At 45.6% G+C, this 25,448-nt stretch overlaps 1 protein-coding gene and 1 long non-coding RNA gene across 6 annotated transcripts; one reads left to right on the forward strand and one right to left on the reverse strand.

Moving 5' to 3' along the window:
* Nucleotides 1-5,314: 5,314 nt before the first annotated feature.
* On the forward strand, nt 5,315-8,695 carry LOC307223148. Its single transcript, XR_013841991.1, has 2 exons — nt 5,315-6,869; nt 6,922-8,695. It is a non-coding gene; the product is annotated as an uncharacterized lncRNA (long non-coding RNA).
* Nucleotides 8,696-9,034: 339 nt separating this feature from the next.
* Nucleotides 9,035-24,438, reverse strand: MTHFSD (methenyltetrahydrofolate synthetase domain containing). Of its 5 annotated transcripts, none has more exons than XM_079988882.1 (8): nt 24,340-24,438; nt 22,502-22,605; nt 21,066-21,179; nt 20,873-20,986; nt 18,908-18,998; nt 16,148-16,260; nt 15,270-15,395; nt 9,035-10,763 (listed from the first exon to the last, which is right to left on the reverse strand). In XM_079988882.1, exons 1-8 carry the CDS (start codon nt 24,368-24,370, stop codon nt 10,266-10,268), a joined length of 1,191 nt encoding a protein of 396 aa, XP_079845008.1. In that variant the 5' UTR covers nt 24,371-24,438; the 3' UTR covers nt 9,035-10,265. The 5 variants fall into 5 exon arrangements, with proteins under 5 accessions (XP_079845008.1, XP_079845009.1, XP_079845007.1 ...); XM_079988883.1 differs by lacking the exon at nt 21,066-21,179 and adding an exon at nt 21,218-21,331; XM_079988881.1 differs by lacking the exon at nt 21,066-21,179 and adding an exon at nt 21,218-21,331 and having other exon boundaries at nt 24,247-24,401.
* Nucleotides 24,439-25,448: the final 1,010 nt, after the last annotated feature.

The following is a 25,448-nucleotide window of genomic DNA, read 5'->3' on the forward strand; positions in this document are numbered from 1 at the left end:
CTTGCACCAGGGGCTGATGCGTCTGCACTAGAAGGAGTAGCTAGAGAGAGGAACCTCCATGTTTCCTAGACCAGGCTTCCTCAACCTCGGCCCTTCAGATGTTTTTGGCCTACAACTCCCATGATCCCTAGCTAGCAGGACCAGTGGTCAGGGATGATGGGAATTGTAGTCTCAAAACATCTGGAGGGCGGAGGTTGAGGAAGCCTGTTCTAGACTGTCCTCTCTGACTTGTTCTGACCTTCCTTCAGGTGCTTAGCTCATTTCCTGTTTCCTGCTTCTCACCTGGGGAGAGGAGAAACAGTTTGTTTCTCTCCTGCTGAGATGCAACAGCAAGCATGGCTCAAGGCACATCTACCTACTTTGGATAAAATGAGGGCTCTTTCCTATCAAGCATGCATTTCCTATAATAAGTGTAGCTTTCTTCTTTTCCTAAATTCAGAGCCTCAGTGTGTTTATATTCAGGGTAAAGTTTGCTCCTCCAACAGAGATTCAGTGTCAAGTGCTAATGCCACCATCTAGCTGGCTACTGCTAGAAGCAGGATGTTGAGCCATTGGTCTCATTCCAAAGAGCTCCACATAAAATTGACAGAGAAGAAAGGGAACATCTAGTCCAGTCTGCTGCTCAGGGCAGGAACTATAATGCATCAGCAGAACCTTGAAGTGTGCACTAAATGCCCTGCTTGGTGGAGGACACTTTACCCTGGATGTATACACAGTGATACTTTGAAGATGGAAAATATGGAAGTGTGCTCCTCCAGTAGGGAATCCACATTAAGTTCAACGTCTGATGAGCATTTTAACTCCAAATGCCAACATTTCCCCCTCCATCTGTGAAACAGTCCAAATCCAGCCAAAATTATATTCTTTCTGTTTTTTTATCTACAAAACGTGTTCAAATTGATTAAATAACTTGAAGTGATACATGTAAAAACGAATATAATTATCACAGATACTCCCCCCTCTCTGTTTTAAAGAAGTAGTTTCAAAAGGGATTTAATCTGCACAAAGTTCATACTAATTGAGCATTTTGGGCAATTATTCCCGTCTTCCTCCAAGATTCAGGATTTTATAATGCCAGAGATTCACTCCTCTTCAGCAACTTCAACGGCAATTCATTTTAAAGGAATATATAACAGCCCTGTGGAAAATAATAAGGGAAAGGTAGCCTTTTTTAAAGGGGCATCCACTGGGAAGATCTCCAACACAAACTTCATTTCATAAATGGGACCTGTGTGTGAACACAGAGGTAGGGATAGATGATTCACTTTTGCATGTCTTCATTCATAAATTTGTCCAATCCCATCCGATCCCATTTGCGACTCTTTCATTTAAAATGCACAGTAATTTTGCGAAAATGCACCTATAATGCATTCTGGTATGCTTTGAGGTGGGAAATATATCCCAAAAGTCTGGATAAGTGCAAAAGCCAAAGGACAACTGTATTCCAATTCACTTATTTGTCTGGGATGTGCAAACTGTTCCACTTTAAAATGCAAGCTGAACAAAATCCTCAAGCATCCAATTCTTAAACTGGAGTGTTCTCACCATGTACTTACATAGTGGATACTGATTTTTAAAAAAACTTTTCATAATTTTCTGTAAGATTAACAGTGCTAACCCCTTGCCAGCCTACTCAGAAATAAGCCCACTGAGTTTAGCAGGTCTCATCACCAGGTATGTGGGTACAAGATTTCAGTCCTCTAATCTTCCAATTTCACGTATCGTGTTTGCTCCTTCTCTGACCCTAAACCTTACTTCACAGACTGTTATATCCTGGAGTATTATTACGATTAACAATAATTATTGATATACTGGAGATACTTCCCAAAAGTTGCAATTTGAAATTACTTGCAGATGATTTTAAAAATGGTACAATTAAAAACAACAACCATCAGCTGCCAATGGCCTACAAAAACAAGAAGAAAGCTTTCTTTTCATAGTTGTTCTAAACTGTTTTTAATATTGTGCTTTAATGCTGTTACCTGTCCAGGGACCTTAGGGTAAAGAGCAGGTTATAATTATTAATTGCTACTACGATTACTATTACTACATAATTTTTCTATCCAAGACCCACCCTATTCCTGTGAATGCAATTTGTTTTAACTGTTTTTAATGTTGTTATAACCCATCCTGGGACTTGCTGGTGGTGGGTAATAAATTCAATGTTGATGCTGCTGACAGTAATAATATTCCAGCAGTAGAATCTCTGGATCTAGTGGTCAACACTTCCCCAGTCTTCTCCCCCCTCCTATTTCTTTCAATGGGATCCTTACTGGGGAACTTCTCAATGGATTCTGGCTGTTATCATTTTGCCTTTCAATTTTAGCTCTCTCTGAGCTGAAATTAACTAGCATGAAATCCTAGTTAAAGACTTCCTCTCCCTTCCCCCTGAACACACCTCCCTCTTCTCCTCTCTGGACCCACCACAGTTCCCAGCCTCTCTGGAGATCTACCTTTCACGAAGCTGTTTCTTCTCAGACCTGATTATTCTGAGCCCAAGGGGGATTTCTCTCGGCTCAGCTTACACCGAAATTATCAATAACTTTGGCAGAGGCAATTAATGGCACAAATGCCTCGCTGTGTGGATCAGGCTTGGCATGTAGCTGGCCATTTCTGCAGGTTGGGATTGTGTGTGGATTTTTCTTTTTTTAGTAAAGCAACATTCATCAAGCGGAAAGAGAAGGAAAGGAAAATACCCCATCTCAAGCCCTAACTGAAATAGTAATAGCAAGAAGTCCAGGGGGAGCGGGGAGGAGGAAATGTCAATGCATACTGGAGAAATTTTTCAAGAAGCAATATGTTTGTTCACCTTCCCCTCCTTCCTAAATAATACCTCTCAATCAGATTCCAGAGAAACTTGACATTGAAGCAACCATCCCTTCTAGGAAGTGTACATGTTTGCAGAGTGGTGGAGTTCAAATCCCCCAATGAAAACTGCAGGTTTATTCTCCTGATTATCATCTAGATCTGTTGGTCCCAGAAACTTGCTTCCTCTCTTCCTTCCCTGAAAGAACACTCTGCTCCAAAGGCCAGTTAACTGGGAGGGGAATGCGAAGCGAGGCAAATGCTGGCCTCTGCCACTAGCTTCCCAGGATGAACATCAAGGCAAAGGGCAGTCCAGCTTGCTCCCTTCTGTTGGCTAGAGAAAGAGCAGGTGCTCCAGCACTTTCGTTCTTCTCTCCTCCCCATCCCTTTTTCCTCATGTATCCTTGTAAGCAGGCAGACAGGGACGTTCTTATCTTAGGCCACTTAGAAAAAGGGTCATGATTATGATGAAGAAGCATTTAGGTTTGGCCTTTACTTATGTCAGACAATAAAGTGTCAAGCCTGATCTCCTGTACAAGGAAGGAGGAACGATGACACATCTTGAATTGTGGGCATGCCTGCCAAGGGGCTTGGTCTGCAGGCTCCAGGTGAGATTTTGCATGGTTACAGATGGCTCAGTGTTGAGTGAACCAGCCAAACCAGAAGATGCCTTGGATGCCAACTATTCCACAGGCCATTGAGCTCAGACTAAACAGGCAGGTCCCCTTTTCATGCAATGCACCTTTTGACAGGGAAGTGAAGATAAGGCCCCATGGTTTCTATAGTGGATGAGTGCACATTCACCCTACCAGGCCTCTGCCCCTGCAAAGACAGAGCCTTCCCCCTGCTTTTTGATCTGGGCTTCCATGTGTATTGAACAGACTCTGCAACAGGTAGACCGCAAGTAGGCAACAGCCTTCTCCGCTCTTGAGCCTGTCCCCAGTAACTGGCTTCCAGTGGTAGGCTGCCCCTGAACATGGAACATTTAAAGCCCCAAACGGCCTCAGCCCTGTATACTTGAAGGAGCATCCCCATCATTGAGCCTGGACACTGAGGTCCAGTTCTGAGGGCCTTCTGGTGGTTCCCTCACTGCAAGAAGTGAAGTTGTAGGGAGCTAGGCAGAGGGCCTTCTTAGTAGTGGCACCCACCCTGTGGAATGCCCTCCCATCAGATATCAAATAGATAAACAATTATATGATTTTCTGAATGCAGCCATGTTTGGGGAAGCTTTCAATGCTTGAAGTTTTGTTGTGTTCTTTTATATTCTGTTGAAAGCTGCCCAGAGTATCTGGGGCAACCCAGTCAAATGGGCAGGGTACAAAAAATAGATCATCATCATCATCATGGGCTCTCAGCTGTTGCTGTGCAGCCACCAATGGTGTTTTATACACCATTGCATTGAATCCAAGGGCACCCATGAAGCTGTCATGAAGACCAATGTTGACGACAAAGGAATGGGCCACCCAGCCAGCTTCCAAAAACTTTACAGACTCCAATGCAGTCTTGTCCCACCAGGTCTATTCTTATCGCAGCAAGAATCCACATCTCTGCTGGGAATCAGACACTGAGTGTGTCTGGTTATGGTCCGTTTAAGCCACACATGACAGCAGTCACCCTGTTCTTTTGCAAAGACCACGGCAGGGGTAATAGGGGAGGGGGAATATTTATTTTGCACAAGGATTTGCCAACTGGATTCCCTCCACCCCAAGCTGTCTGACAGTCATGAACATTTTTACTGGCTTGTGAACGCATTTCAGGGGGCCTGGTAGCTGCCATTACATACCACATCACGAAGCACTGGATGTTCTCTAGCGTTCATGAGGGAGCCTCCATTCATTTCCCTGGAGGAGGGCAGCTTTTCATAGACTCCTCCTGCACACTTGGTTTTAGTCCCCATCACACCAAAGTGAAGATGGAAGGCATCGTAACATGAAAGCGTTCCTCTTGGGGCACACTAAATTCTACTCAGAGGAGATCCAGGTCACACTATATAGCACTTTTTCGGTCCTGGCCCATTCCACCTTCATAGGCATGGCTTCCCCCAAAGAATCCTGGGAATTGTGCCTTGTTCTGGGAGCTATAGTGCCCTGAGGGTTAACAGCTCTCAGCACTCTTAACAAACTAGTCTCCAGGATTCTTGAGAAGAAGCTGTTTAAAGAGAACTTTAAATGGATAGCATGGATGCAACCCCATTGAATGTAATTTAGTTGGATATAAACCTCTACGCTTGCAATTAATTTTTGGGCCAATGCATTAAGAGTGTTGGGCTAGGACTGGGGAGACCCTGGGTATAGACCCACAACTCAGTCATGAAGCACATTGGGAGACCTAGGGGCAGTCACTTTCACTCAGTGTAACCTGCCTCACAGGGATGTTATAAGGATTAAAAAAAAATGAAGAGAATATCATATGCCACCTGGAATTCCTTGGAGAAAAATCAGGGGCTAAATGTAATTAATAAAGAATAAAACCCAAACATTTTATTTATTTATTTTATTAATTAGACATGTATCTCCATTGTAAGATCTCATGGCGGTTCGCAAGATAAACATTCAAGGTAAAAGGTAAATATAGCTTGGGGCAGGGCCTGCATGAGGCCCTGATGTGTTGATTCAGAATACCACAGCTCTACAAGGTATACACCACAGCCTGCATCAGTCCTTGTTAAAATTCAGAGGGAGGAATCAAGTAGAAATGTTTATGTCAGCAGTGAGACACACTAATCAAGAGGTGCAGATATTTAATTCTTACTGAATTCAAAATCTGGCACAATTTTAGTACTGTATCACATTTTTGGACCCCCCTTTCCGATGTTTCCTTGGAACATTACTCAGACCATAACTCCCTGTTCCCTGCTCTCCCTCCGCCATGCCTACATACCAAACCTCTCAATTAGTATGACTTTTTATGATCAGTTTTATTTGGTTACTTAAATAACATCTAACTTACCTTTCCACCCCAAAGAGTACTGACGGTGGTTACCAGTAAAACAGACCATAAAATATAAAAACCGTAAACATAAAACCAAACAAACTGGGGAATGTAGGAGAAGGAAAGATAGATGCTTAAAAACCATGCGGAGAGGCAGGGCCTAAGATTTTAATGGATGTTTGATGCGCCAATTGCGCTGCCTGCTGGCCACTCATGGAATTTATGACTGCTAAGAAGTGAGTGACTGGAAAACTCTGTAACTTACCAGCTGATCCTATGCAAGTTTATTCGAAAGTGAGCAAGCATGCATAGAGTTCTAGCCATAAAGTGTTAAAAAAAGATTTATTTTTTTAAAGGTAAGGACCTGTGTACCTTTATGATGCTGACACTTTCGTAAATGCATTTACAAGGACGTTCCTCAAAATGGGGACATCTTGGTGAATTTTAGCCAGGCAGATATTTGCTCCTAAATCATACTATGACAATTCATTTAGGTTTCTTTAAAAAAAAAAAGTATTTCTGGAGTTTTCCCTCTATTTCCTGGTACTTCATATTTTGAGTCCCCTTGCTGTTTGGAATGGAAATTAATCTTGAAATGCCAAAAATAGCCCCAAGGTATTGGTATATACTCCTTTCTGTGAAAAGCTCTCCAAATCTAATGGTCAGCAAGCAAAGCCACACCTGGAAGATGCAGGATATAATAATGCTTCCCTGGGGATTTGCAAGGAACCAGGAGTTTATGTACAATAGGAATTGCTGCGCCTGTTTACACGCAGCAGCAAAGAATGACTCCCATATATCAACAACTTGAGTGATTGTTTCCTTTCGGAGATGAAAACTTTGCTTTCTGTAAATGAAACAGTCCAAAGTCATAGAAATCATCTACGAAGGCAACCAGCTCTTAATATAGAAACTGTTAAAATTCTTACCAAAACAAGAGGAAGGTATTTTTCTTTTCTCTTTTGCAAGACTGTGGCACTCCAGTTATTGGTGAGCTCTCATCTGCCCCAGTCAACATGGGCAATGGTCAAAACTGCACCCACCCTCTGGAATACCTTTCTACATGCTGTTTATAAGGCAGGGTCAGTGGCAAGCTTTAAGCACCACATGATAACTAACTGGTACAAATTAGTGTGGGAAACAGTTCTCTTAGAAAGACTGACAAACAGATTAAGGACGTGCCAGGGACAAAATAAGAAAAACAATTTTACTTCTGTCTGGTTTGATTTCATAATGTATGCTATGCCAGTGTCCCAGAAAATGAACAACCCCCGCCTACTGCCATCTGGTTAACTTAGCTGCAATCTCTTTTTAACAATATCTCAACTCCTCTCACATATTATAGCCTTCTTACCTGCAATGCAGTAAGAAACGCAGTTGTCAATGCTGATACCATTTCACAATAGGGAAAAACCACTACCACAACTTTCTGGGAAAACTCAGATACTGGAAAGGCTACTATATCATAGCTACATGGATGTTTTTATTTTATGTTTTGTATTCTACCAAAACTTTGTATCTCAATGTCCTAAGTCAATATTTTGGATAATGCGTTATCCATGTGCTCTCGTATACAGTGGTACCTCAAGTTACAAACACCTCGGGTTACAGACTCTGCTAACCTGGAAGTAGTACCTTGGGTTAAGAACTTTACCTCAGGATGAGAACAGAAATTGAGCGCCGGTGGCGTGGTGGCAACGGGAGGCCCCATTAGCTCAAGTGGTACCTCAGGTTAAGAACGGTTTGAGGTTAAGAACGGACATCTGGAATGAATTAAGTTCGTAACCAGAGGTACCACTGTATGCAAGTTATTTCACCATTTTGTTTATTCTATTTATAGGGAAATAAAATTAAAAAGAAAGCAAAAACACACGCCTGCTCTCCACCAGGGACTCCAATTTTACTCAACCCACAGGCTATTAATTGGTCTAATCATTTGCTTAAACAATGTTTCAATTTTATTTTCTATTTTTCTGGCTGATTAGCTATATTTTTATTCCCCACAGAGGTTTCCATAGATTAAAACCCCAGTGCATAGAACAGGAAAGGGATCATCCTTTGGATCATCTGACTTGAAAATCACCATGTTTTTTGGAAACCTTGGTCCCCAACCCAAAGAATTACTTAAAGTGGGTGGAGGTGGTATGTGTTTACCACGCTGAAGAAAAATGTTGGTTCCCATCTTCTAAACATCTCCCACTGCATCAGAAATTGCATTTGAAATTTTGCAGAATTTCCAAAGGAGCTTGCAATGTGATATCTGCAGGGTGGCATGGAAAGATGGTGTTACTATTTAAGAAGTGCAGGTTAGAAGCCGCTTTCGATGCATGGAGCTCACACAGGACAGTTCTTGGGATTATTCCAGGGAGGGGTGGCTCTTCAGAGATTGTTCAACTACAACTCCCACCATCCCTGCCCATTAGCTATACAGGTTGGGGCTGATGGGAATTGGAGTCCCAACAACATCTGGAGGGTCACATGTTCCCTATCCTAGGAGTAGGTGGCTCACTCTGAATACAACTTAGTTTAATTACAGCTTAAGAGTTAGCTACACTCGTTATTTTGAATGGGTCTCCTCTGTATAGGATGAGAACCCCGGATGCAAGCCATAAGCTCCAGTAGTGTAATATGACGAACAGCAGTGGCTCAGAGACACAGCAACTGCTTTACACTCAGAAGGACCCAGGTTTGAGTCTAGGCAGCTCTAAGCGGGACTGGAAAAGGAACTTCCTGAAATCCCAGAGAGCTGCTGCCAGTCAGTGTTGATAACATTGAGGTAGATGGACCAATGGTCTGAGTCTGTATAAGGCAGCTTCCTACATTCCTAGTGCTCAAGCTTTTGGGAAAAAAAGAAGGGAAGGGAAGTGAAGAGGCATTTTCCCATTGTGTTGGTTTCTTTCAAACTGTTGCAGGGCATCAATATAATTGCTTTTAGCTTTTGTTTTCCTAAGGCAGAAAAGGGGGGGTTGCAAAAAAGAGAAGGCAGAACAGGCTGTGGGATTTTGCCCAGAAAGCAACTCTACAACCTTGAAAAGGTTTTCTTTAATGCTTTCTGAAAGGTCTGCCTCTCTTGGGGCATCATAATGGGCTTAAAATATACTTAAGAGTACATCCTGGAGCTATGAAAAATATTTCCAACTCTTGTATTTTCTTTTTCAAAGAAAGAGAACATTGCAATGCTTATTTTGACTTTTTGCCTAAGATTGGCTGCAAAAGAGCTTCTGTTTAGAAAGAAAGGTTCAGCCACAATCCCACCAGTTTTTCAGGAAACAAAGAAACATACAATTAGAGAGGGAGGGGAAATCCAAGAGATTAGTTTTATTCTGTAAAAGGCATTTGTGCACATGCATTCTAAATGTACTCTTCACATCAACTCTTCCCCACAGAGCATCCTTTCTTAACTTCGTGCTCGCCAGGTTTGACTATGTTTCCCATCAGCCCCAGCTAGCATGGCTGATGGTCAGGGATGATGGGACTTGTAGTCCAGCAACACAAGGTCCCCTATTCCTCATTTTGAAAGCAGCATTCTCTACTGCCTGGAAGAGACAGAAGAATGCCTCTATTCAGAAGAGGCATTCTCCTCTTTCATAAGGGAATGGGGAACCTGCAGCCCTCCAAATATTGTGGGACTCTCACTTCCATCAGCCCCAGCCAGCATGGCCTAATAGTCAGGGATGATGGGAGCTCTAATGCAGTAGCAAGCCACCCCTAGTTGTATTCAAATATCAAGTATTAGAATTCATATCTGAATGCAGCGAAAAAGTAAATGGATATAAAGGGAGCAACAGCAGAGAGCTGGGCAGGTGCGCATAATTTTGATTCATCAAGCAATACCATGGCCAGATAGGATTTGCACAAAGTGGTTTAAATGGTTTCTCCATAGAATGTATGTTTACATGGTTAATTCAAAGTGGTTTAAACTGATTTATACCAGCAGAAGTACAAGGTGTCAAGAGAAGTGATATGCTAGAAGGGACTTTTCCATCTCCGACTGTGGTGATGGGGTGTATCACATCTTTGCATGCTCCACCATCTTTAAAAACTGAGAGAAAACACCTCCCTGTCAGCATAAAGCTAGCAAACAGGGAATGGGCTGGGTAAGAACTATTCTTGATGTGCTAGTTCTCTACTTAAGGGAACATGCAGAGACGGCAGACTCATAGGTTCTGCCATGTAGACCAAGCCCTGACATTGCCCCTTGCTGAGGATTCTGGGTAATGTAACTTTGAGTAGCTTGGGGGGAATCCATGGCCCTCCAGATTTGCTAGACTACAGCTCCTATCATCCTTGAGTGCTGGCTATGCTAACTAGGACTGATGGGAGTTGGAGTCCAACATCTGGAGTAGCTAAAAAAATCTGTTCTAAAGCCTCGGCATTCATTAAAATACCAGTTATTTTTGTGAAGACTCAGGGTCCCTCTCCAAAGAGGTAGCCTCCAAGATTGATAAGATCACCCAACCCTGAAAACCTTTCAAGCACGCTGTACTCCATTGTTGTACCCAGATCTGCACCTTCTTGTCCATTCAGCTTCACCTGGGCCTGCTTCTTGTTTTGCTCAGCTGGCTCCTGGCAAGTTCTACTCTCAGTGGACTACCATGGAGGCTTAAGCCCTGTAGAGCCACAACAGCAGCATCAGCTGTGGCTTTATCACTGTAACTGAGAAACGCCCGGTGTTGTGCTCCTTGCCATGTCAGTCTTGCAGGGGTTGCGTGGCACTGTCTCAGGGCATCCTTTAACTCGCCCACTCTGGTCCCTTGAGGAATGCTGCCCACATACACAGCAACAGGTGAATCAGGGAGGGGAGAGCTGTCTGGTGATGCCCCCCCTTCTGGACTTGCTTGGGACAGGCTGGCCTGATCCTGGAAACTGCTACTTTCAGGTCTGCTCTTCTTGGCAACTCTCACTGGCTTGCCAGGAGCGGGAACATCTCGCTGTTCATCCTTGAGGGAAACATCCTTGCCTTCTTGTTTCTCTCTGTGGCGAAGGTTCTTGAGGACCGGGATCTTCCTCAGCATTTCGTGACTGATCTAAAGCATGGAGAAGAGTTAGTTCCCCTGCTCCTTAAATCGAACCCAAACTTCAAAACGCAAGACCAGGCAATCACACAGTTCTGCCAGTAGCATCAGATGACGTAAGAGATACACAAAGCACACCTAGCATCTGTGAAGACTAAGCTGCTGCAGAGAAATACTACCCATTTCACCAATGTTGGCTATTTACCGTATATTACAGCACATTGTCCTGACAGACTTGCCAGGCATGATCCAGTGCTGTGCTGGATCCTTCCTCCTTAACTTTCCCCATTGGCTCCCCCATTCTAGGTGGCTAGAGCTGTGATGGGGGGCAGGAGGAGAGCACTATTCATGTTAATAACACTTATAACCTGTTTTTCCTTTGGTACGCTTAGAGACCTTTCATTCTGGCTTTGATCTAGTCTGCACAATAGCACTTACAACTCCATTACTTGCAAAAAATTATACAGTTTCTCTTCACCCTTCACTTTAGTTATGATTTAGATTGTAAGCTCTTTCAGAGAGAAGAACCCATCTCCCCACCCCCTTTTGCTTGAGAAACTCTGATTAAAATAGCAAGAGATAAATGTGCAGTTTAAAATGTAAACAGTACAAAAACACCATTCATACCTGGCCTTTTCTCCAAAGAAACTCAAGGTGGTGGATACACAACACCCTTAAAAAAATCCTCACAACAATCCTATGAGGTATGGTTAGGTTGAGAAGCAGCAACTGCCCCAAGGTCACCCAGTGAATTTCATGGTTGAGTGGGAACTTGAACCCAGGGCATTTAACTTCTAGCCTGACACACCACCTTCCCAAACCTGTGGCCCTCCAGACGTTGTTGAACTACAGCTCCCATCATTCCCTCACTGTTGGATCTGCTGCCTGGGAGCTGATGGGTGATTTGAGTCCAGCAACTTTGGGGGAGTATCACGTTGGCTTCCCCTGCTCTAACCACTATACAACACTGGCTTTTGACTAATAAAAGCAGCGCTCCCAGGCAAATTATTAGCGGCATGAAAAAAAAGGAGCTTCCAGCCAATTGCTGGACAATGTCACTGCTTGAATAGCATCTCTGCCGATTCCAGAGAAAGCATTTTCAGCTGTGCAAACTGCCCTTTGGAGAGTATTTGGTGACGTCATATGCAAAGCACACCAAACTGGCTTGGAACAGTGTTTTTTATTTGCTCTGTTTCTCCTGGAGCCCCGATTTAGAACCTCCTGTTGGTTTTCGTCAAATTTCCTCGCGGAATGCACAAACACGCTGCTAAATGGTCCAAAGAGAGTTGTTCTCACTCCAGACCCACTTTCACATCACTGATCACTCCTGGACCCAATGCAAATAAATGCCTCTTGAGTCAAATCCAACTCCTCTCTCTATGTATTTGGAGTCTTTATTTAGCTAAGTCATAACAGCAAAAGAGGAGGGTGGGATCCTTGTTCAAGACATGGGAATCATTTGCCTCCCTGCTCTTTCTTGAAGACAACTCCTAACTTCAGGCAGGGTTGGGGGGGGGGGAGTGTCCTCTGCCTGCCACTAGCAGCCATACCTTCAACCATTCCCAGCATTAGCAGAAGCAATGATGAAAAACCAAGCAAAATATATACAAAGAGAGCAGAATAATTCTAATTTTCATAAGAAGAGTCTGTTGGATCAAGCCAATAGCCCATCATCTAGTCCAGCATCCTGTTCTCACAGTGGCCAACCACATGCCTGTGGGAAACCAGCAAGCAGGACCCGAGCGCAAGAGCACTCTCCCCTTCTGTGGTTTCCAGCATCTGGTATTCGAAGGCACTGCTGCCTCTGACTGTGGAAGCAGAGTATTGACATCATGGCTAGTAGCCAACGCTAGCCTGATCCTCCATGAATTTGTCCAGTCCTCTTTTAAAGCCAGCCAGGTTGGTGGCCACTACTGCTTCCTGTGGGAATAAGTTCAAAAGTTCAGCTATACGCTGCATCAATAATAATAATAATAATAATAATAATAATAATAATTTATTTGTACCCCGCCCATCTGGCTGGGTTTCCCCAGCCACTCTGGGCGGCTTCCAACAAACTTTAAAAATGAGAAGTCCTTTTATCTGTCCTGAATCTTCCAGTGACCGGCTTCATTTGATGTCCAGGAGTTCTAGTGTTAGGAGTTCTCCCTGTTGCTTTGATGGCTCCCATATCTAGTGTCAGGATGCAACCTCCATAAATAACTTCCTCAGCCATCTCTGGCTCTCCCACTTCTAATCGCAAGCAAGATCTGCCTAGCTCTGGCAAAGGCCGCCCTCCCTCCCACCACCCAGGAACTCTTTCATCTCTTGTGTTGCTTTTCACACTCCAGAAGACAGGATTGGTCTGCAGGGAAGACTGTATATCAAAAACTCTGTTATCTGGGGGGGGGGGGGAGAGAGAGAGAGAGAGAGAGATTAAAGCCTGTGATCTACCTTGGGACAAAGGTTGTGCTTCCTTTCGTCCTGCCATCTGTTCGCAAAGGCAGATTTGGGTTGTAATTTTCCTCTTCAGCTCAGCAATTGCTGCATTTCTGGCCAACTAATTTTGGAGTTGTTGTGGCGGCGGCGGGGGGGGGGGGAACACCACAACAGCCGCCATGGGAGAGCAAAGACATAAGGAGAACGAATAGATATTCCCCACCCACCCCACAAAAATCCCCACTGCAAACAAAAGGAGAAATACAGGTGTATAAAATTTTACGTTTTGTGGCTAATGGGGCTAAGAGAGAAGTTTTCATCCCTCTCTCAATAAAGCTTCTGGGTGCAGTTGATGGAAACCTCAGGAGCGGAGGCTGCTCTTGCACTTGGATTGGACGATTCGGCCGAATGTTGGAAGATTCAAGGGAAATAATTTTAAATACATCTTCATGTAGTGCATAGTTAAACTATGGAACTCACTCCCACAGGAAGCAGTGATGGCCACCAATCTGGGTGACCTTCAAAGAGGACTGGACAAATTTGTTCAGCAGAAGGCTTTCAACGGCTGCTAGTCGCAATGGCTATGTTTTGTGTCCACTGTCAGAGGCCATGTACTGGGGTACAAAACTGGGGAGACAGCTCTTGTGCTTGAATCCTGCTTGTGGGTTTCTCACAGGCATTTGGTTTACTACCGTGAGAACAGGATGCTGGGCTAGACCTTTGGTCTGATTACTTTCTGACGTGCTACTTTTGCTGCAACCATTTTTGGTTCTGCAACAAACCACTTGCAGGGCTATGCAGTGGTAAAGGCAGGCTGAAATACTTTTAAACAAACAAGGAAATAAAAAGAAATCTGCAGGCTCCCCTCCCCATCCCTCAGTGCTTTTGTTATGAAGCAATGAACACAACAGTGGAGGCTGGTTCATAGGGCTGAATGGGGCTCTGACCCACCAGCTTCAAGACTGCCTTCTTACTTACCACCAATCAGGGGGCAGTAGTGCCCGTCATTGGCTCCACCTACTGTTGGTTTCCCTGCCTTCCACCCCACCAGAGCCAATGGGCACCACAGCAACACACCTGAGCCAATCAGCCTGAAGATTCAAATTGAGATGTTTCTTGTCCCCACCCCACTCTGCCTCTAATATTCCTGAGCTGCTCTCTATTCCTAGACATCCTGGCAGTATTTAACAATGAAAACAAACAGATTCAGACAAGAATGTACAATGTTTAAAAAACTCTGGAATGGCAAACAGGGCGGGGGGGAGATGGAGGATTAGCTGCAACGCTTTTTCGGTTATGAGATGGTATGATAATGATTCTTCCCATACTTCAAATTATAAACAACTAGTATAAATAAATAGTAATAACTTAAAATTTTAACAGAATTACTCAGGCAACTTCCCCACCTACATTAACGAATTTATAAGTAATATATTTATATCAGGATAATAATTATTGTGATGCAATTTTTTGTTTATTCGTATGATTGTATGAATCAATAAACTGCTCACTGTCTCTGGTTGAATTATTTGTTGTTCTGTTATTGGTCTTCTAATATCGTGCTTCTTCCTCCTATTTATTTTTCTTCTCAAATTTTGTATGAATGCAAACATCAAATCAATTTTAAAAAACCACACATTGATATACTTTATAAAACAACAACAAACCCATATGTCTGTCCACATACTAGCTTTATTCTTGGTGGGTGGTAAAAATAACAGCCCATCTTAAATATGGAAAGTCACACTCCCCCCTGCCCACCCCCCCATAGGGCTATTTTTGCTTCCTCTAGTCCAGCCTTCTGCTACCAAATTGAATTAAATAATAGACCGTACCCAGTGTTTTTCCTTTTCAGAGCAGAACCACTGAAATCAGAAGACGTGACTAATTTAGGCCCATTCATTTGAATGGGTCTAATCTGCATAGGATGACCATAGCATCTAACCCACTAGCCCTACTCCTCAGACTGTGATGCTAATAGTTAGTTGTTGTCACCAACAACCTATTCATTTATACCACATCTAATGCAAATTCTGCAAGACACTTGAAATGCCTCTCTAGCACCCCAGCGAACTGCTGATTGCAGAACAGGCCACGTACCTTGTGCCAGAGGATCCCTTGTGGCTTGGGGTGGTTACACCCTGTCTTGATTATTCTCGTTGGGGTAAGGATGTAATCCACAGTTAGGTCATGGTTGCCCAGCAGATCTTCTGGCATGTCAACCACCTTTATTAAGCAGGAGGAAAAATATCATCAGTCCATAGGTGGCTTTCAAATGCAGAGCCCTTTAGCACCATAAAGAAGGCAAGGAGAGCCTGCTGGATCAGGCCAATGGCCCATCTAGTTCAGCATCCTGCTCTCACAGTGGCCAACCAGATGCCTACAGGAAACTCTCAAACAGGACTAGCACAAGAGCACTTTCCCCTCCTGCCATTTTCCAGCAACTGGTATTCAGAAGCCTCTGACTGTGGAGGCAAAGCATACTCATCACAGCTCTAGCAGCCATTAATTGCTTATCCACCATGAATTTTGTCTAATCCTCTTTCAAAGCCATTCTAGTTGGTGATCATCATTGCCTCCTGAAGGAGTGAGTTCTATCCAGAGAATAGAAGAAATACTGCAGTCAGAGCAAATAGCTCAGCTGAAATTTAAATCCATTGCCTGCCTCATCACAGAGGCTCATGATCTCCTCTAGTTTTTGCTTAGTTGATCTTGCGTCCAAATATTTTTCCTTTACAAAGAAATTATTGAATTTGGGAAATCAGCAGGCTTCTGGGGAGGGCAATATTTGGTGTTTTGCTTGTCTCGTTTCCCCTGACCACGATCTGAAGGGGCAGAGTTTAATTCTGCAAAGTGCTTACTTTGCATATCACACAGAAATCGCCAAATTTGTTTCCTAGCTCAGATCTTGCCCAGTGCCCAGGAAGCCTCACCCTGCCAGGTAGCGAGTCACCCCAGTTCCATGCAGCTGTTGTTACCTGGCAGTCATGAACGGCTGTGACAACTACTGTGTCCTCTCTTACAGCTCCCATGGAGACCATCATTGCATACTCCAGGTCTGCAAAGCCTTCCCCTTTCCCGATTCGGAAGCCTGTAGTGAGAAAGTGAGAGACCACAAGAAGAAACAACCACACGGATGCATTGTTTATATACCTGTATATAAGCAGGAATTGCCTGCTGGATTAGGCCAATAGAGACTTACCAGATGCCTCTATTGGGAAGCCTACAAGAAGGACCTGAGAACTCTCCCATCCTGTGGTTTCCAGCAACTGGTGTTCAGAAGCCTATGCCCAAGGAGGCAGAACATAGCCATTTTGGCTAGTAGCTATTGGTAGCCTTCTCCTCTGAATTTATCCAATCCTCTTTTAAATCTGTCCAAGTTGGTGGCCATCACTGTCTCCTGTGGCAGCGAGTTCCATAGTTACCGGACTAACTAAATCTGTTAGGTTGGCTCATCATAGGAGCTTTTGTTTATTATTTCATTCACCCTTCAGCTAAATCTACAAGGATTCTTCTGAAGAAAAGCCAACACACTTGCTTTGTTTCTAGATGATGCAGCCAGTGTTAGAAGAGGGATTCCGTGGCAGACCTTGGGCTCTCAAATTTCAGCGGTGTCCCATGCGATGCTAAAATTCAGCACTGCCCGACTCTCCTGCACCGCTCTACAGCATTGTTATGGCACCCCCTGCAGCACAAAACCCAGTGTGGCCACCTCTAAAACCACCTCTGCAGGATTTATCTTTGCTAGAGTCAGAGAGAGAAGTAACTTTTCTAAGAGGAAGTCTGCCACCTATAGTCCTGGAAAATCATTACACACTCTCTCCTCTAGTCATAAACTTAGCTGTACAAATGTGGTGACTGATGCCACCCGGATTGGTAGGGCAGAGCAATAGTAGGTGGAGCCAGAACCAATGATAGGCAGGCCCAGAGCCAATGAGAGGTGGACTCAACTAATTCCAGTTTTGTCCCCATCCTCCTCTCTTCTGAGTTCTACAATGGCTACACTGAGAAGGAGGAGGAGGAAGCCACCCCCTGGACTGGGGGCTGACTGAGGGGAGACTGAGGTTGGTTGGGCAGTATCCCATTTCCCTTTTGACTGCAGCTTGCCTAACCAAAACAGCATGACTAACCCTCAGGAGGAAAGTCTCAGCAAGCTGGAGATAACTAGGTTTGGAAAAGTGCAAGAAAACAGCTAGTGTGTGTTGGGGGAGACCCTGAGAGGGCAAAATTTCGCCATTGGAGCCCAATGAGAACCAAGCATATTCAGTGGGCATGGACTATTGCAGGGGGAATGGAAAATTGGGAGGAAGGGTGAGGGAATTGGAATTGAATAGCCTGAACAGAACCACTGCACAATGTGGGCCCAACCTGGAAAACTAATTGCCCTTTTTATTTATAATGAGGTCTGTATAGTTCAACTAACTCTCACAGGAGCCAGCTAGGATGGCTATAAAAGAGGACTGAACAAATTCATGCAGGATACATGATCAATGGCTGCTAGCCAGGATGGTTACGCTCTGCCCTCTATAGCGAGAGGCCGCAATGCTTCCAAACACCAGTTCCTGGAAAATGCAGGAAGGCAGAGTGCTCTTGTGCTTGGGCCCTGCTTGCAGGCTTTCCAACTGAGGCACCTGATTGGCCATTGTGAGAACCAGGACGATGGATTAGATGGGCTACTGACCTGGGAGCTCTTCTAGCGTCCTTACATTATAGTAAAAATTCAGCTGCTGACTTTCATTCAGAATTAAAACTTTGACACTACACAAAAGTAGGCTTTCATCTAGCCAAGATACTGATGCTCCACTAGCTCCCAAATATGACCACCACATATCTCACTCCTCCTTTTGTGATTGGTAGACATTCCTTGTTGCAAGCCACGACTAAAAGACAGTGCAGGCTGGTCTTGTTAGGGTGAATGGGGCACTGTTCTAACAGCCTTGGCCTGCCCTCAGCCAGTCCCTACCTGCCTGCCTTCTTACAACCTTTCTGGGAGTGCTGCAGCCTGTCAGCTTCCCTGTTTGTTAAGTCTCAGTATTGCCCTTGTAGAACCCAGAAGGCAGGAGGAGGATGGGACAAAACTAGAATTAGTGGGCTCTTCCTGCTATTGGCTCTGGCACCACCTACTGTCAACCTCCCTGCCTTCAGCTCTACAGCTCCCAATGGGCACCAGTCACAACTGCTCCAAGACCATGATCTTACACTGTGGTCTTTTCAGACCCGTGACCCACCTTTGCATGCAAAAGACCCCACATGTTCAATCCCCGGCATCACCAGGAAGGTCTGGGAATCTCCTTTGTCTGTAACCCTGCAGAGCTGCTGCCAGTCCGTGTAGACAAGACTGAGTTAGATGGACCAACGGCCTGTCTTGATATAAGCTGCTTCCTATGTTGCTATCCAACTTGGGGGTATACTGCCTTCATATATGGGGCTCTGATCTCAAGTATAATGACTAATATGAACATATGAAGAGCCTTGCTGGATCATATCAAAGGTGTGGCCCACCTTGTCCATCTTCCCAACTGGACACTTCCAGGAAGCTCATAAGCAGGGCAGGAAGGTAACAGCCCTCCCTCACTATTTTCCCACCAGCCAACTGATACTCAGTGGAGCGTATACTGCCACTAAACATGGAGGTTCTATTCCATTTAGATAATCTGCCTGGGCTTAGCTATCTGGAATTTGTTTCAGCAGCTTCCCTCTGGCTGAAGTTCCCAGCCACATGGTTTTCTGCCAAGTACCTTTCTCAGAAACAGCCACAGATCCTACCACAACCAGGTCCATGTGGACCTTTGCGTCTAGTCCGACAGGTACGCTGTAATCCCGAACACCCTGAAAAAGAAAAGAAAGAGAGGAGGAAGAGAAGAGTGGTTGCTCACCGTCAGCCTGAATTGCTCCCTTCTCCCTCCCCCTTGCAAACCTTCCCCCCCCCCCAACCACAAACAACAGTCTATTGAGAGAGAACACAAGCCTTCTCTATCCAGCACAGCCGGTCCTGCTCTCTTCTTGGAAGCCAGCCAAGTTGTTCTTCTGGGATTCTCAAGCAATTGGGAATGTCAGCTTGGAGGAAATCCCATCCTAAACCCAATTTCAGAAATGCCAGGTTTTCCGTTCTGCTGCTGACCTGAATGTGCTCATTCTCGAACAAAGGAGCTTCAAAGGAGGTCTCCGGCACAAGGCTGCCTGCCGAAGGACAACTTAATCAGGCAGTTCAGTTCTGTCACCTGCAGCTTCCATTGCGATCATGGATTCCTGTTCCACTGGAGTTGTGTTACTATCAGTTTCTGCCACGGTGGATGGTCATCTTGCTTACATTTAAACTTAAAGTGGAATTGTTCACATCTGCATTGTATGTTTAAAGCACTATCCTGCCATTTTAACAGTCACGGGGAACCTTGGGAACTATCGTTTGTGCTGGCCTCACAGAGTGGTGACCTCACAGAGCTATAGTTCCCACACCCTCAACAAGCTACAGTTCCCAGGATTCTCCAAGACTGTTAAAATGTATAGTGTGAATGTGACCATAATCAGAGACTGCATTTTTTACATTTAATTCCATTTGACAGCACTGCCTATATGAATATACAGCAATATGTATACGTGTATATATGTACACATATGTGAATCTATTAACTAACTACTTACTAAGTAATGCGGGTGGCGCTGTGGGTTAAAGCACAGAGCCTAGGACTTGCAGATCAGAAGGTCGGCGGTTCGAATCCCCATGATGGGGTGACCTGTTGCTCGGTCCCTGCTCCTGCCAACCTAGCAGTTCGAGAGCCCGTCAAAGTGCACGTAGATAAATAGGTACCACTCCGGCAGGAAGGTAAACAGCGTTTCCGTGTGCTGCTCTGGTTCACCAGAAGCGGCTTAGTCATGCTGGCCACATGACCCGGAAGCTGTACACTGGCTCCCTCGGCCAATAAAGCGAGATGAGCACCGCAACCCCAGAGTCGTCACAACTGGACCTAATGGTCAGAGGTCCCTTTACCTTTAACTAAGTAACGCTTTAGTTATTAATAATATTTTGACTATATTTATATCCCACCTTTTACTCCAAGGAGCACAAGGTGGTGTATGTGGTTCTGTCCCTCCCTATCTTATCCTCACAACAACCCTGTGAGGTAGCTAAGGCTGAGAGACAGTGACTGCCTCAAGGCCACCCAGTGAGCTTCATGGCCGGTTGGGGAACTGAATCCTGGTCTCCCAGGTCCTAGTCCCGTGTGGTTAAACACACTTCATGCACCTGACAAAGTGGATTTTAGCCCACGAAAGCTTATGCCATGGGATAAATCTGTGGCTCTTTAAAAGGCATTGCAACAAGATCCTGTGTTTGTTTGTTTTTCTGCAACAGATTAACACAGGCGCTCCTCTGGAAAATATATCCCATAACGCCCGCGTGCTTTTGGCATTCCAACGCTGGAGGGCGCCAAAACCCCACGTTGTAACCTACAAGACAGCAACAAGCCATTCCTTATAGGGGATGCTGTTGATTTGGCCTGGAATGGTAGAAATGCTTTGCAGTCTGGACATACCAATACAAAAAAATCAAGAAAGCGAGGAAATAGAAACATCTAGCAAACTTAATCACTTTTCAGCCGCCTTTAAGCTAGTCCCATTGATGCTCATCAGTCTTTTTGAAGCACAGTAGAAATCAATTAACCAAAAAAACCCTGTTTTTGCTTCCTCCTCCCTGCCGTTCTTACTTGAGAGGTGGCACATTTTCTTAGCATCTCTTTGGTTGCTCCAGGGGGAGGGATGATCCTGTTGAACAGCCCCGTCCGCAGGCGTGGGGTTGGCACCAAGAGAGCTTTCCTGGCCTGGGGGAAGAGGAGACAGGAGGGTGTTCACACAAAAATAAGCCTACGAAATTGCCCCTCAGAGCGAAGGTCTGGTTACCTGCAGCGCAGCCAGCCGGATTCCCTCCAGAGGTTTGTCAGGATCCACCTTGACCTCCCTGGCTTTATCAAAGACATCCCATGCTTGGACGGAGCTGCTCATCTCGAAAGATCCCTGCGCCAGGGAGAAAGTGGGGAAAGCAGCATACTCACTTCCAGAGCTAAAAAGCGGGCATTCTTCTGGGGGGCATCAGGGTTGACTTTAACAGTCCTGGCACTTTGGAACTCCTGCAAATCAGGAAGCCTTGCGGAAGCACGTGGTGCATCCTGTTTTGGTAAGATATCTCTCGTAAGAAATGACATGTGGAAGAGGCTTAGCTTTTAGGATCATGAGAAGCTGCTTTCTACCAAGTCAGTCGATCTAGATCCGTATTGTCGACAGCAGCCTTTTGCAACCTTGGGTCCCCAGATGTTGTCGGACTACAACTCCCATCTTGCCTAGCTAGCTGGACCAGTGGTCAGGGATGATGGGAGTTGTAGTGCAACACCTGTGGGCTCAAGGTTGAAAAAGACTGGTCTACAGTGGCTCTCCAGGGTTTCAGCCCTGCATATTGGGGACTGAACCTGAGACTTCCTGCATGCAAAGTAGATGTTCTGATCACTGAGCTATAGCCCTTAGAACAGGGCGGTCCAACTTCTCATCCCAAGTGGACCGCGAGATTACTTTGACACAGAACCCGCGGGCTGCACACTGCCTTGTCACACAGTAGGGTGGGGGGAGCAAGGCCAAAATTTGATGACCCCACAATCCTCACGCTGCCTTCCCAAAGCTGAATAAGAAAGGCTCTAGGCCAGGGGTAGGCAACCTAAGGTCCGGGAGCCGGATGCGGCCCAATCGCCTTCTCAATCCGGCCTGCAGATGGTCCGGGAATCAGCTTGTTTTTACATGAGTAGAATGTGTCCTTTTACTTAAAATGCATCTCTGGGTTATTTGTGGGGCATAGGAATTCATTCATACTTTTTTCCAAAATATAGTCCAGCCCACCACAAGGTCTGAGGGATGGTGGACCAGCCCACAGCTGAAAAAGGTTGCTGACCCCTGGTCTAGGCTTTGGGAAGGAGATGCATGGCTCTGGCAGGGTCCTGGAGACTTTCCACCTTCTTCCCAAAGCTGGAAAAAGCACTAAATAGGCTTTGGTGGGGAGGAGGGAGGACTCTAGGACTCTGTCAGAGCCCTCACTTACCTGGCTTTGCGAAGGCATCACAAGGGCTGTGGGAGGGGCATCAAATGTTGCAGAGGGCCACCCCAAAAGGCCTCAGAAGCCAAATGAAATTTGCAGGTGATACCGGATGCCATGTTACTCAATAAACTCACTGTCAGTATTTCGTGAAAACCTGTCCCAAGCATTGACAGCCTTCCTCTGCAGGAATAAGCAGGAATGTGTTCCAATAGATGTTGTGTGTTTTAATTTTCACCTGGAGGCCATGCTATCATACCTTGAAATTGGGAATCCGGTGATGGACAGGTCTTGGGAAATCAGCCAAGTTATTTGCTTCCATGTAGTCCCAAATTTTATGGCGGATGTCCCACTTGGAAATTCCTTGCAATAAAGAAGAGAACGTAAGAGTCGGGATGGATTCACACTGGCATTTTCCACATACGCCTGGACAAAATCCAAATGCTAGACATATTCAGAGCAGACCCTTGAGAAGTCCACTGGTTTCAACAGGTCTACTCTAGGTATGAGGGACGCAGGTGGCGCTGTGGGTTAAACCACAGAGCCTAGGACTTGCCGATCAGCAGGTTGGCGGTTCGAATCCCCGCGACGAGGTGAGCTCCTGTTGCTCAGTCCCTGCTCCTGCCAACCTAGCAGTTCAAAAGCACAAAGTGCAAGTAGATAAATAGGTACTACTCCAGCGGGAAGGTAAATGGCATTTCCGTGCACTGCTCTGGTTCGCCAGAAGCGTCTTAGTCATGCTGGCCACATGACCTGGAAGCTGTACACCGGCTCCCTCGGCCAATAAAGTGAGATGAGCGCCGCAACCCCAGAGTCAGTCATGACTGGACCTAATGGTCAGGGGTCCCTTTACCTTTACTCTAGGTATACCTTATAGTGCAAGCACAACCATTTCTACTTAGAAGCAAGTCCTCTTGAATTCCCTGGGGCTCAGTTCCGAGAAAGTGGGGTTTGGACTGCAGCCTTAATCAAGTATTTACTTATTCTTTATATATTTAATAAATTAGAAGTATTATATTTTTTTAACAGTTTCCAACGCCCCTTCAGAATCTAGATCAGTCTAGATGGTGTGGAATGGGCTCAGTGGGAAGAGCATCTGCTTTACATGCAGAAGGCCCCAGGTTCAATCTCCAGGTAGGGTTGGGAATGTTCCCTGGAGAGCTGCTGCCAGTCAGTGTAGACAGTACAGAGCTAGATGGGCCAATGGTCTGATAAGGCAGTTTGATATGTTCCTATGCAGATTGCACAGAAACCTGCACACAGCTTCCTCCCTTCCCTCAGCACCTCTGTGGTTGATTTATTTGCAATTGAAAAGGCACACAAGTGCCCCAACCCCCAGTTTAGCAGGAGTAGACCACCTGCACCTAGAGCAGAGGTAAGAGTAAGCCTTCTTCCTGGCTTAGTTTCCCAAGAAGGAGGCAAACAAAGCAGCAGCTAGTTAGCTAATGAGCCAGGTGTTTACAGAATAAGGCAGCATGTTGGACAGTCAGATATTGGGGTGGAGGGACTGAATGCACCCCTGAACCTCAGGGCCTAGTTTCCTGGCTCACCTCCCTTCATAGCAGAACTCAGGGCTGGCACCCAAGGTGGATGGCAAACTGGTGCCCCACCCCCCGCCAGGGAAGAAGGAGTGAATGAAGAGCTATTATCAAGAACGGTGTGTGTGTGTGGGGGGGGGGGGGAGAAAGATCGACACTGGGATTTGCCACCCCTGTGGATCCTGCCACCTGAGGCAGTTGCCTCCCTTGCATAGCTGTCAACTTTTCCCTTTTCTTGCGAGGAATCCTATTCGGAATAAGGGAATTTCCCTTTAAAAAAGGGAAACGTTGACAGCTATGCTCCCTTGGCCTCATAGGTGGGTCGGTCCTGGCAGAACCAACTCCTGGAGCTCCAGTCCTGTCCCAGGTACCCCACTTGCCACATAGGGATCAGAATGCTCCTTAACCGGCACCACTCGGGTTCTGTTTCGGGGCTGCCTCAGCAGCTGATGCCCAAATCGGCCACCTTTCGCACATCGGAGGTGCCAGGGATTGGCATTCTGCGTGCAAAGCATGCGCTTTGCCAGGAAGGTCCTTGCCCCAGCCTCCCCTTCATTACCGGGGCTGCCCGTTTGCTGCGCCACCTCCATGCCTGCCCCGGAGCTGGCCGAGTCAGCCCAGCCAGTTACATTGTCGCTCCTCCTGCAGCTGCCGTTCGCTCCACGTGCCGACACGGACTACGGCAGCCCAGGAGGGACAGCACTGAGCGCCGAAGAAGGAACTGGAGTGCGCAGCTCCTCCGGCGACCGCTGCATGCTTACCCGCGCGCAGTTCGGCAAGCGCAAAGGGTGCGTTGCAAGCGGCAGAGTCTGGATGTTTCACTCACTACCGCCGGGAGAAAATGAAAGAAACTTTAAAAGGTCCAGCAATGGCATCTAAGTACTGCAGTCAATAAAGGATGAGAAATTTGCAGTTAAATAGATTTTAGTCGATTAAAAAGTGCATAGAGGTGAACACAATGCTCCTGAAGCAAGCAAACAAACAACCCCCCTTCCTATGTTACTCACTAATGTTCTTTCCAACAGACTAAATACGGTTACTCCTATAAGAATTTTCAATAAACTGGGTTGTTGTTGTTGTTGTTGTTTAGTCGTTTAGTTGTGTCCGACTCTTCGTGACCCCATGGACCAGAGCACGCCAGGCACTCCTGTCTTCCACTGCCTCCCGCAGTTTGGTCAAACTCATGCTGGTAGCTTCGAGAACACTCTCCAACCATCTCGTCCTCTGTCGTCCCCTTCTCCTTGTGCCCTCCATCTTTCCCAACATCAGGGTCTTTTCCAGGGAGTCTTCTCTTCTCATGAGGTGGTCAAAGTATTGGAGCCTCAGCTTCAGGATCTGTCCTTCCAGTGAGCACTCAGGGCTGATTTCCTTAAGAATGAATGCGTTTGATCTTCTTGCAGTCCATGGGACTCTCAAGAGTCTCCTCCAACACCATAATTCAAAAGCACCAATTCTTCGGCGATCAGCCTTCTTTATGGTCCAGCTCTCACTTCCATACATCACTACTGGGAAAAATAAACTGGGTACTTTAGGGTAATTATTTGTTTACTTTGAATTTATAGCTTGATCTCGTTCGCGCACGTTTACTTGGAAATACATTTGCCAAGGATGAATGATGCTCGCTTCCAGCCTTTAAAGTTCAGATGTTGCTCTCTATGATTTCTTTCT

This window comes from Podarcis cretensis, assembly GCF_951804945.1.
Source record: "Podarcis cretensis genome assembly, chromosome: 8".
Classification (NCBI taxonomy): domain Eukaryota; kingdom Metazoa; phylum Chordata; class Lepidosauria; order Squamata; family Lacertidae; genus Podarcis; species Podarcis cretensis.

Bases quoted from the DNA above. Each gene is read 5' to 3' on its own strand.
- MTHFSD (XM_079988881.1), bottom strand. From the start codon at position 24,370: ATGGAGGTGGCGCAGCAAACGGGCAGCCCCGGTAATGAAGGGGAGGCT. The intron at 20,987-21,217 runs GTGAGTATGCTG...CTCTTCCCCCAG, and splicing joins CCCGCTTTTTAGCTCTGGAA to GCCAGGAAAGCTCTCTTGGT. The intron at 16,261-18,907 runs GTACTTGGCAGA...TTCTCACTACAG, and splicing joins TGTGGCTGTTTCTGAGAAAG to GCTTCCGAATCGGGAAAGGG.